Source organism: Molossus molossus, unplaced genomic scaffold (assembly GCF_014108415.1).
Source record: "Molossus molossus isolate mMolMol1 unplaced genomic scaffold, mMolMol1.p scaffold_m16_p_2, whole genome shotgun sequence".
NCBI lineage: Eukaryota > Metazoa > Chordata > Mammalia > Chiroptera > Molossidae > Molossus > Molossus molossus.
Window position 1 is genome coordinate 106,639,305 of NW_023425355.1, and position 13,175 is coordinate 106,652,479.

The 13,175-nt window shown below is 39.4% G+C and overlaps 1 protein-coding gene across 2 annotated transcripts in view; it reads left to right on the forward strand.

Annotated features, from left to right (window-relative positions):
• SLC9A7 (solute carrier family 9 member A7) overlaps nucleotides 1-13,175 on the forward strand; it is a 188,760-nt gene that overhangs the window by 136,296 nt on the left and 39,289 nt on the right. For both annotated transcript variants that reach the window (XM_036270616.1, XM_036270617.1), the window contains exons 10-12: nucleotides 57-170; nucleotides 7,325-7,436; nucleotides 10,849-11,002. In XM_036270616.1, the coding sequence (XP_036126509.1) occupies nucleotides 57-170; nucleotides 7,325-7,436; nucleotides 10,849-11,002 (380 nt within the window). The remainder of the gene's footprint in view (nucleotides 1-56; nucleotides 171-7,324; nucleotides 7,437-10,848; nucleotides 11,003-13,175) is intronic.

Here is a 13,175-nt window from a genome sequence, read left to right on the forward strand (position 1 = left end):
ATTACAAGGGGAGTGGATCTGCAGAGTTTAATGTTTCCTTTTCCCTTTCCCTGTAGCTCTTTGAGGTGTTACACTTTTTGGCAGAAAACTTTATCTTCTCCTACATGGGCCTGGCACTGTTTACCTTCCAGAAACACGTTTTCAGCCCCATTTTCATCATTGGAGCTTTTGTATCCTTTTTTGGTTTGACTACTGTCTACACAGAGAGGTCACCACTGCTGAAGAAATTACAGTAATAATAATTTCTGTTTGGGGTGGGTGACTGAGCCAGCATGAGTTCATGATGTTTTTGTGATGAGAAAAAGGCTTAAATGGTTCATAAAGCTAAATGTATTTGATGTAAAGGACTGGCATTGATTCTGAGGTTGTCCTTTCTGCATTTTGTGTTTAAGATGGCCTTTCTGTAATCCTGTGCTTGGCAGGTGGTAGTTTGTTTTGTAAAGAGCCCTTCTTAGCAGATCTAAGAGTAGGCAACCATGTCAGTCCCCAGAACTATTTTTTATTTTATTGCTATGTAAATTCTAATCTGAGAGGTTCCCCATTTGGAAGACCTGAAGGTTCTGTTACTCTTGCTCTTGACTATGGGCAGCCCTTCCTGACTACCCAGGGAAGCTTGCAGGCAATAAGCATGCTTTCACCCAAGCTTACCATATCATGGTAGAAAAGACTTTTTTTTTTTCCCCAAAAAGAGAAAAAGGAGAAGAAGGAAAGAACAAATGAAAAAACACTTGGTTAAAAGAAGGCATTCAAGTTCAAGAAGCACAGAGAGCCCCAAGTAAGAAGAACCCAAACAGGCCCACACCAAGACACATAGTAATTGAAATGCCAAAATTTAAAGACAAAGAGAGAATCCTAAAGGCAGCAAGAGATAAGCAACAGGTTACCTACAAAGGAAACCCCATTAGGCTCTCAGCTGACTTCTCAACAGAAACAATACAGGTCAAAAGTGAGTGGCATGAAGTAATCAAGGTCATGAAAAACAAGGATCTGAATCCAAGACTACTCTATCCAGCAAGGCTATCATTCAAAATAGAAGGTCAAATAAAGAACTTTCCAAACAAAAAAAGGCTAAGGGAATATATTAACACCAAACCAGCACTGTAAGATATGCTAAAAGGACTGCTGTAATTAGTAGAAGATATAGGAAGAAAAATAGAACCACACTAAACAAAAATGGCAATAAATAAGTACATATCAATTATCACCTTAAATGTGAATGGTTTGACCGATACAATGAAAAGACACAGAGTAGCTGACTGGATAAGAAAGCATGACTCACATATATGTTGTTTACAAGACAACAACCTCACAACAAAAGACTCATATAGGTTGAAAGTGAAGGGATGGAAAAAAATCTTTCAAGCAAACGGAAAGCAAAAAAAAAGCTGGGATAGCAATACTCGTATCTCATAAAGTAGATTACAAAATGAAGGCCATAACTAGAGACAAAGAAGGTCACTACATAATACTGAAAGGATCTATCCAACAGGAAGATATAACCTTGGTAAACATATATGCACTCAATTTAGGAGCACCAACATATATTGAAACTCTTCTGGAGGACTTCAAAGGAGACATCAACAGCAATACAATCATAGCAGGGGAATTCAATACCCTGCTGATGTCACTGGATAGATCTTCTAGACAAAAAATTAACAAGGAAACACAGACTCTAAATGAAGTGCTAGATCAAATGGATTTAATAGATATCTACAGAGATATACACCCCAAAACTGCAGAATTCACATTCTTCTCAAGTGCACATGGGACATTCTCAAAGATAGACCACACGTTAGGGCACAAATTAAGTCTCTACAAGTTCAAGAGGACTGAAATCATATCAAGCATCTTCTCAGATCACAATGGCATGCAACTAAAAATCAAGTGCAACAAGAACATGCAAAGACATTTGACCATATGGAAGCTAAATAGCATGTTATTGAACAATGAATGGGTTACCATGGAGATAAAGGAAGAAATTAAACACTTCCTGGAAACCAATGAAAATGAACACACAACAACACAAAATCTGTGGGATGCAGCAAAAGCAGTTCTGAGAGGGAAGTTCATAGCACTACAGGCCTACCTCAAGAAGCAAGAAAAATTTCTAACAGACTATCTAACTTCACAACTTAAAGAACTAGAAAGCAAACAAAAAGAAAACCCGAGAGCAAGTAGAAGAAAGAAAATAGTAAAGATCAGAGCAGAAATAAATGACATGGAGACCAAAAAAACAATTCAAAGGATCAATGAAAGAAAGAGCTGGTTCTTTGAAAAGATAAACCAGATTGATGGACCCTTAGCTAGACTCACCAAGAAACAAAGAGAGAGAACCCAAATACACAAAATCAGAAATGAAAGAGGAGAAATAATCACTGACACCACAGAAATGCAAAGGATTGTTAACAAATATTAAGAACAATTATACGGAAACAAATTTGACAATCTAAGCGAAATGGACAAATTTATAGAAAGACATAGTCTCCCAAAACTGAACCGGGAAGAGATAGAAAACTTGAACAAACCAATAACAACAAAAGAAATTGAAGATGTAATCAAGACTCGCCCAGCAAACAAAAGCCCAGGCCCGGATGGCTTCTCGGGGGAATTTTACCGAACATTCAAAGAAGAACTAATATCCATTATCCTCAAACTATTTCAAAAAATTCAAGAAGAAGGAAGATTTCCAAACTCATTTTATGAGGCCAGCATAATTTTAATTCCAAAACCAGTAAAAGACACTACAAAGAAAGAAAACTACAGACCAGTATCCCTGATGAAGATAGATGCCAAAATCCTGAACAAAATACTCACAAATCAAGTCTAGCAATACATAAAAAAAATTTTCGCCGTGACCAAGTGGAATTCATCCCAGGGATGCAAGACTGGTACAATATTCTCTAATCAATAAATGTGATACACCACATAAACAAAATGAAAGATAAAAATCATATGATCATATCAATAGGCGCTGAAAAAGCATTTGACAAAATCCAGCACCCATTTCTGATATAAACACTCAGTAATCTGGGAAGATTCATATCTCGACATAATAAAGGCCATATATGAAAGACCTGCAGCCAACATCATACTCAAAGGGCAAAAATTAAAAGCATTTCCCTTAGGAACAGGAACAAGACAAGGATGCCCACTTTCGCCACTCATATTTAACATAGTATTGGATGTCTTTACCACAGCAATCAGACAGGAAGAAAAAATAAAAGAGATCCAAATGGGAAAAAAGCAAGTGAAACTGTCATTATTTGCAGATGACATGATACTATGCATAGAAAACCCCAAAGACTCCATCAAAAGTTTACTAGACTTAATAAATGAATTTGGCAAAGTAGCAGGACACAAAATTAACGTGAAGAAATTGATGGCATTCTTATACATCAATGATGAACTCACACAAAGAGAAACTAAAAAAACAATCCCATTTACCATCGCAGCAAAAAAAATTAAAATACCTAGGATAAACTTAACCAAAGAAATAAAGGACCTATTCGCAGAAAACTACAGGTCATTGAAAAAAGAAATAGTGGAAGATATAAAAAAGTGGAAGCACATACCCTGTTCATGGATTGGGAGAATTAACATCATTAAAATGTCCATATTACTCAAAGCAATCTATAGATTCAATGCAATCCCTCTCAAAATACCAACGACATATTTATAGAACTAGAACAAATACTTCAAAAGTTTATATGGAACCAAAAAAGACCTCGAATAACCGCAGCAATCTCGAAAAAGAAGAACAAAGTTGGAGGGATCACATTACCAGATTTCAGGTTATACTACAAAGCCACTGTAATCAAAACAGCCTGGTACTGGCACAAGAACTGGCAGGTAGACCAGTGGAACAGAACAGAGAACCCAGAAATGAAAAAATGAACACATGGGACTACATCAAACTAAAAAGCTTCTGCACAGCAAAAGATACAGTCATCAAAGTGGAAAGGCAACCCACTGTTTGGGAGAGCATAATTGCCAATGATACATTAGATAAGGGTTTAATATCCAAAATATATAGAGTACTCTTACAACTGAAGAAAAGGAAGACAAAGAACCCAATTAAAAAATGGGCAGAGTTGCTAAATAGACACCTCTCCAAACAGGACATACAAATGGCTAAGAGACATATGAAGAAATGCTCATCATCACTAATCATCAGAGAGATGCAAATTAAAACAACAATGAGGTATCACCTCACACCTGTCAGAATGGCCGCCATCAAGAAATCCTCAAGCAACAAGAGTTGGCGAGGGTGTGGAGAAAAGGGGACTCTAGTGCACTGCTCGTGGGAATGCAGACTGGTGCAGCCGCCATGGAAAACAATATGGTGTTACCTCAAAAAATTAAAAATTGAACTGCCATTTGACCCAGTGATTTAACTTCTAGGAATATACCCTAAGAAGCCTGAAACACCAATCAGAAAGAATATATGTACCCCCATGTTCGTAGCAGCACTGTTTGCAATAGCTAAGATCTGGAAACAGCCCAAATGTCCATCAGTAGACGAATGGATAAGAAAGCTGTGGTACATATACACAATGGAGTACTATGCAGGTGTAAGAAAGAAAGAACCCTTATCCTTTGAGAAGACATGGAGGGACCTGGAGAGTATTATCCTAAGTGAAACAAGCCAAACAGAGAAAGACAAGTATCATATGATCTCACTTATCTGTGGAATATAATGAACATAACAGTCTGAGGAATGAAGTAGTCCCAGAGACGTGGAAGTGGGGTACAGACTGACAATCCCCAGAAGAGGGGGAGGTGGGGGAGAGATAAACCACAGAACTTATATGCATGTATGCATGAACAGTGGACATGGACAACAAAGCTGGGGACAGGGCAGTGAGGGAGGGGGTACGGGGTATTAGTGGGGGGAAAAGAAACATCTAACAAAAATAAGTGAATTAAAAAAAAGAAAAAGAAAAATTTAAAAACAAAACAAAACACTTGGTTCCTTGATTTAGTCCCATTGGGGGTGCAGTTTTTAGGAGAGAGACAGTTTTGAGGCATTGGCTTCCCTTAAGTGAGGAGGGATGTGAATACCTAGCAGTGGATGGGCAGCTGCGGGCTTTTCTCACTTGGCCTCAGATCCTGTTGTTTTCATTAAAGTGAACTTTTCTGGGGTTTGGACCTGTAGCAGTCTAGCTCGGCCTGGATTTCAAAATCTGGAGCCGGAGTTCTTTATTTCTGGGCATTCACTTTTGCCTTTTCCGAGGCCTCATGGGTATCCTTAAGTCTTGGGAGGCTGGTAAAAAAGAAGCATTTTTTCTTCTGGGTTTTTCATTTCTTGTGCAGAAATAAGTGATACCAAGCAGCTAGATAGTGACAATAGTCTAATGCCATCCCAGAATTCTTCCACTTAGTGTGTTATCTGCTTCAACTGAGTCTCATTTCTTGGATTGACACACTAACAGCTAAAACTTTGAGGCATCAGTGTTGTTTTCTTGATTGGGAAATACCTTGCATGTCATTTTGATTTGTATTCCTAGCACGGCATCCTGTGAGAGATAGTGAGAGCCCAGCCCTTGTTTACAGATGAGGATTCTGGAAGAGAGCCAGCCAGGTCCTTTGTGAATCCCGAAGGCTGCTTACCGTGGAGGACTTTTGCATGGCTTCTGGGGTACAAAAGGCTTTATAAGCACTACCTGTACACTTTTGTTAAAAACAAAACAAAACAAAACAAAGATAAAAGAAGAAAATTTTAGTCAATGCTTTACCCTGGAGAAGGCAGAAGACAGTTCTGCCCTCACTTATGTCTGAAACAGCTGCGGCTCTGGCAGCTGGTGCTTTGCTGAAACGGAAGCTGCCTGTTCCTTTGGCTCCCACGGTGCTTTCCTTCTGTGACCAGGGCAGTATGCAGCTCTCTGTTGGGCTCTGTTCTAAATTCAGCAAGTGATGAATGACTGGTTTCCCTGAATTCTTTGGTTTCCACAGTAGAGTTCCTCTTCCACACTTCATTTTTCATTTCTTATATCTCTGAAAGACATTTTAGACACTTAGATAGAGAAGTCTTCCCAGGTTGATTCCTGTGGATTCCTGTGAGGAACATGTATGTGTCTTAGTATTATGAATGCTTTGTTTTATCACCTGTTGTTTTTTTACTTTTGAAAGCTTTTTAAAAAATATGTTTTTTTTTAAACTTTTTTTTTCTTAATTTTTGTTACAGATGATTCTCCCCCCCCCACTGATTCCCCCCTCCCTCTCCCCTCCCTGCCCCTTCCCCAGATTGTTGTCCATGTCCACTGTTCATGCATACATGCGTATAAGTTCTGTGGTTCATCCCTCCCCCACCTCCCCACTCCTTAGGGGATTGTCAGTCTGTTTTTATTGATTTTTTTTAGAGAAAGCATAAGGGAGAGAGAGGTAGAAACATCAATGTAAGAGAGAAACATGGATCAGCTGCCTCTTGCATGCCCCCTACTGGGGATTGAGCCTGCAACCTGGGCATGTGCCTTGATTGGGAATCAAACCAGGACCTCTCAGTCCATGAGATGATGCTCAATCCACTGAGCCACACTAGCTGGGCAAGTTTTCCCACCTCTTTTGTTTGTTTTTTTCTTTGTTTGTTAATTCTCACCTAAGGATATTTTTTCTTGAATTCCTTAGAGTGGAAGCGAGGGGCAGGGTAGAGAGAGAGAAACATCGATATGAGGGAGAGACATTGATTGGTTGCCTCTCTCATGACCCCGACCAGGGCCAGGGATAGAACCTGCAACCCATGTATGTGCCTTCAACTGGAAATTGAACCCATGACTCTTTGGTCCAACTGTTGAGCCAAACCAGCCAGGGTTTCCCACCTCTTATTTGTAGATTCTTGCTGGTCCTATAGTCCCATGCTGTTTACTTCCAACTGAAGCTTATGAGCTTACCCAGCACACTTTCTCTTCATAGTTTGACTCGGGTTAGTAATTGTTTCTTCTTGTGGTTTTTCTTCCCAAAGATCCCAACACACTACTTGCTTCTCTCAGCTCCCCACACCTGCCATGCTACCTTAGCTTATTTATGGACTCATTTTAAGATAGATTGGATTGGTCATACCAGTTTAATTAAATCAGAAAGTTACAATGGTGCATTTAATGGTCTAGGAGTGACCTTTATGAGTCAGCAGGTTGGGAAAGTTGGTGAATTGAATACCACTTGTTGTTGAGACTTGTTTAGAGGGAAACTAGACAGCCTGGCTTCTTTGTTCAACTCTACTGATCATAATGAGATGTCATTGCATTTCTGAAATTCTCTGTTCAACCAAAGGTTGTGACAGTGGCATTCTGGAAACCTGTTGGACCCTTAACCTCCACCTGGTGCTCAGGTTGCTATCTTCTTGGGCAGAGCTGCACATATCTACCCGCTCTCCTTCTTCCTCAACTTGGGCAGAAGGCATAAGATTGGCTGGAATTTCCAACACATGATGATGTTTTCAGGTAAAACAGTATAAATGTAAAGAAAATGAGTGTTATTTAGCAGGCAGCATTAGTATGATTAAAGTATTAATAAGGTTCATAAAAAGAAAAATTCAAGTGTCTGGTTCTTTTGTATCACCTGCAGTGCTGAGGAGGCAGATGTACATGGTAAACTGACTTAATATTGATTTTGCAAACTCTATTACCAAATGTGAACATTCTCCCCTTAATTATTTGCATCTTTATTCATCTCTACCACCCAAGAGGCCTGGTGGTATATATTTAAAGTGCTTAATTGTTCTCTAGTAGATTGTTCATAACCCTTAATCTTAAAGAAGGGCTCCAGATTTAAAATTAGAAGTAGAATAGATCTTTAATGAGAAAGAACATGGGCCATCATCAATACTGCCCCCGCCCCCAGCTGCAGTATCCTCTCTTGTAAAATAATGAAATTGAGCTGATTAGTTGAGGTCCCTCCTAGCTCTAACTTTCTATGGAGCAAAAGAAATAAAATACATTCATAACAAAAATAAACCCCAAACTGGAAAATAACAGTCATGATAGTTCTGCTGAATTATATTTGATTCACACTGGCTCTCAGATGCTCCCCCTCTTCATTATAAACCTAAGATGTGTGGAGAAACCACTGAGAAGATAAAGGACAATAAGGAACTATATGGAGATAAAGAAAGGAGAGAATATTCAGCATGTGTAGGTGGTGCAGTAAAGGGTGGTAAGTGTCAGATTTGATAAATGAGACCCAAGGTAGAGCATTTCTGCAGAGCAGAGGGAGGAAATGGTGGCACAAAATGGGGGCTGTACAAGAGGCAAAGTGAGTAGCTTCCCTTTAACGCCACACAGTAGTTCTTGGGAGCCTCAGAGTCATACTGAACCACACCAACTGGCACTGTTCAGCAAAGCAGTTGCTGTCTAGTACTCATTTGCATCTGCCCTTAAATGTACAGCCTGCCATAGTGACTTCCTTTCACTCTGACAAACATTTATTGAGCATTCTCTTTTTACCCCCTTTAATGATTGTAGAGAGAGAGGAAGGGAAAGAGAGAGAGCTAGAAACATTGACAAGAGAGAACATCAATTAGCTGCCTCCTTCATGCGCCACACTGGGGGTCAGGCCTGCAACCTGGGCATGTGCCCTGACTGGGAACTGAACCAGCAACCGCTTGGTGCATGGGTCGACAAAATCACTGAACCACACCAGCTGGGCTTGAGCATTCTTTTTTTATAAGCCACAATTCTAGGTTGTGGAGGATACAGAAACCCACCTCCTTCAAGGAGTTCACAGTCTAACTTGGGGAAAAAAGGTGTACAAAGTGCTTTCTCTGAAGAGAGGGGAGTGAATTTCACAAAAGAGGTATGGAATAAATGTGAAGGAGAGGAGGGACCAGGGCCATCTTCACAAAGGGCTAACCTTTGAACTGGGCTTTGGAAGAAATGGATTTCAGGAAGCAGCAGGTTGAAAAGGCAGGGAAGCATTGCCCAATAAGACTTTTTCAGGAAAAGGTAGCAGTCTGGTTGAAATGTAAGACACACTGGGTAATGCAGAAAGAGGGTGAGGTTGGAAAGGAAAATTACATGTAAAGTGGCATGAACCTTTAGGTTGCATTGGAATCACCTCTTGGGCTGGTTAAAGCAGAGGGTACAGAGTGGCCTCAAGAATTTGCATTTCTAACATGTTCTCTGCTGCTGCTGGTTTGAGGACCAAACTTTGAGGATCACTGCTGGAGTCTATAATACGAAAAAGCTCCAATGCTGTGCCAGTTTGGATTGTACTTAGGAGCAGCAGGGAAACGTTAGAGGTTTTTAAGGAGGACAGTGCCAAGATCCTCCTTATGTATTAGGAAAGTGATGGCAGAAAGAGAAAGATGAATTGGACATAACTCAGTCACCTAGATAAACATAAAATATGTTCATTATCTTCTGTACTAAAAGACTGAGAAGTACACAGGGTTGTTTAAAGATATCTCCTGTAAACATTATTTTCTGCTGGGAGAACTCATTCTTCAAGGCCATGAACTACCTGAGGTTTCACTTTCATATTGCTTACAATGTTTGCCTAATGAAATAAGGAAAAATATAGCACATGTTGTCTCTTTCTGACCCCCCAAGTTTTCTTCTTTGAGATAACATCTCTTTAGAGACTTAAATATTGATCAATGACATAACTGGCTTTAGGGTAATATAGATATGTATCAGTATTTCACTAGGACAGACTAATAGCAAACATTGACTTTGTTCTGTTTTTTATTGTAACTTCTTGAGTCACTCTTTAGTAAATTGTACTGAAGCTCTTGGATTAATTGTGAAATTGTTAGGAAAGGTGGGAAAATATACAAACAGATATAGTGGACAAACTTTTATTCTTATATACATGTAATCTTGCTCATGGTGAATAGGAATTTATACTAGATATATGTTAAAGACCATGGATTCAGTCTTTAGTATAGAACAAATTACGAGCATGGTATGGGTAAGGAACAAAAGAGCTTAGAAAGATAAACATTAAAATGTTGGTGCTTAATCTTTATACCCGTTAACATAGATCATCAGGGTTATCAAACTATAGTACCTGAGCCAAATCTGGGTTCTGCCTATGTTCATATATCCTGAGGGCTCAGAATGGCTTTTACAGATGAATGTTTATAATCTATTTGATGATCGGGAACACTAATTTTGAAACCCAAATAAGTACCCCCTAAAGAATTCCTTTCTTTTTAGTAGTAGACCTGTATTATAACAAATTGTGCTCATTATTATTGTTTTCTTGGTATTTGTCAATCAAATTTTGTGAAAATCTTGTTTTATTTCTTTTGTATAAGTACCTGCATGATAGCCTTGATATTTTCCAATTGGTCTACAAAGCGTAAAATATTTAATATGTTACCTTTTACAGAAAAAGCTGTCAACTCCTGATGTAGATCAGGTTATATTGTTATTTCTCTATGTGTTCTTGCTAGGGAAACACTGAACTATTTTGTGGTTCATATACTATAGAGTATATACTATGCATTTGACATATTAGTACCTAGCCTGTTTCTTAAGTTTTTAATGACTATGTAGTGCGTGGGTCATGCTTAGATCACAGACTTAGAGAGCTTCAATTATTTCTTATTTATATTTCTTTTTATTTCATATTACTAGCTGGAGAGTTATTTCAGCAATAAAAGAGTATTATTATTCTAAAATGTGCTATGCAAGCTAGTGCATTGTTTTTATCATTGCATTTGGACATTTTGCAAAAAAAACTTCAAATAGGAGAAAATTATATTCCTTTAAGGTTCTTTCTGAATAAAACAACTTGACTCTGGAAGCATAAGTGGATATGGTTTATGAGCCCTGAGAGGCAGCAGTGGATTTGAGGACACATTGTCATTTGTCCTTATAACCATGAGATCTTCCTTTTTGGTCCCTGCAGGCCTCAGGGGAGCAATGGCATTTGCACTGGCCATCCGAGACACGGCATCCTATGCTCGCCAGATGATGTTCACGACTACTCTCCTCATTGTCTTCTTCACTGTCTGGATCGTTGGTGGAGGCACAACGCCCATGTTGTCATGGCTTAATATAAGGTCAGTTTGAAACCGAGGCGAGTTTTGTCTATACCACTGTGCCCATGCAGGGTGTGCTATAGCTTAGCATATGGAAGGTTTTTACAGTTTTTTATTCTGTTTTGGGGAGAGATTAAAACTAAAAAAACAATAAAAATTCAGAGTATTGAATTTTCCAGGAGAAAAATAATGTTGTCATTAAAATTTTTGTTGGTACAAAAACAAGGAGTTAGAAACACCTAGACCTTGATAGCGCAGTAACATTAGGGCAAGAATCCAAAAAATCTTAAAGCTGTAGGAGAGAGAATAGATATCCCTGTTGGCAACATCTGGTGTTTCACAATTAGAATTTTGTTTTAGAAGGAAACCGTTGTGCCTCTTTTTGCTTGAGTGCACAAAAGAGGTGGCATTTCTTACATAACCCTCATTTGTTGCAGCCTTGTGGATGTCCCTTGCCTGTGGTTTTGCAGCTGTGCCAGAATGAAGGGGCACTGACCTGAGTTTGATTTTTTTGTTGTTAATCCTCAACTGAGGATATTTTTTTCATTGATTTTTAGAGAGTAGAAGGTGGGAGGGGGGAGGGAGGGAGAGAGAGAGAGAGAGAGTTAGAGAGAGAGAGAGAGAGAGAGAGAAACATTGATGTGAGAGAGACACATGGATTGGTTGCCTCCTGCATGTGCCCTGACCTACCCCGACCGGGGCCCTGGATCGAACCTGCAACCCAGGTACATGCTCTTGACTGGGAATTGGATCCACAGTCCTTCAGTATGTGGGCTGACATTCTATCCACTGAGCAACATGGGCTAGGACTGAATTTGAGCTTTTAAAGAGCATTTACATTCCCAACTCAGCTTGTGAGCTCCAATACCCTATGGTAAAGAAAACTTTAGAACAGGGGTCAAGAGACCCGCAGCCCAACTCCAGCTCTGGTTTAATGTAAGCCCCTCATGTCTTGGGGCCTCAGTGTCTCTCAATAGTAAATAGAAGTACATTGTCAAATTTTCTCCAGGTAACCTTCAACTCTAAGTGAGCACTCTGCATCATTCAAGGTGCTATTGCCACCTGCCTCAGTTTTGGGTCTGCAGAGGGTGAAAGTGGTCAGAATGAGAAGACACTTGGGTAGTACAGAGGTATGAATTCTCTGAAAAGCTTCAAGGTGGCTATGTGCTTTTCATTCTCTGCTGGCTTTTGGTTTGTATTTCCTTCTCTAGAATGGGACTGACAGCTGCCAAGATACCTAACTTAGAGAAGAGAAAATGAACAAGGATCTTGTAGTCATCCTTGGAGTCAGGGAGAAAACTGGAATTTGAGAGAATAGTCTCCCCATTGGGGACTTTTATATTGATGGCAGGCAGGGGTTCCTGGGTTTGGCCACTGCCAGCTCTATCATTTCTGGGCTGGCATGTCTCAGCCTCGGGGGGGGGGGGAGGCGGTGCAGGAGAGGGTCTGCAGAATCTATGTGGGACTTATCAGTGATAGTCATATAACATCTAACTCTTGTGCTGCAGGTGGTGTTTAAGATGCCACAAGTATATAAAGATAATTCTCATAACATTCCTATAAGGGAGCTACCACTATTATCTCCATTTTAGAGTTGGGGACACTGAAACACAGAGCTATAATTTGCCCAAGGTCACAAAGCTTTAAGTGGATGAGTTGAGATATGAATCTAGGCAGTCTTGCCACATAGTCTACACTCTTAACTACTACTGTACTGTACTGCCTGTAAGAAGGCTTGCTGTATTAGGGTCATTTTTTATGTTGTAAAATTTGGGGTGATTAGAATGTCAATTTCTTGTCATGAATTTCAAAAGTTATATTAAGGAAAACAATTCATCTTTGGTAATATAAACCTGAAGAAAATTTACAGAGTTTTGGTTTGAAGCTTGAGACATAGATGGTACTATCTTTGTTCTGTGTAGCAGAATAAGAGCAAGAAAGGAGGTTTACCCTGCACACAGTTGAGAATCTTTGCATTCGGTGACCTCAGATTACTTTTTCTTCCTATTTGGTCACCCAATAGATACCCTGAATACTCAGAATCTGAATCATGTTTGTTTTTAATGCTATTTTATAAGTCCTTTTTTTGCTCCCCTCCCAACATATACAGAATCAAATAATTTTCCACTGAGAGTAGAGATTTGACTTGTGACATTTTGCACTTCTCATAACCTTTTATGAGAAATGGGACATT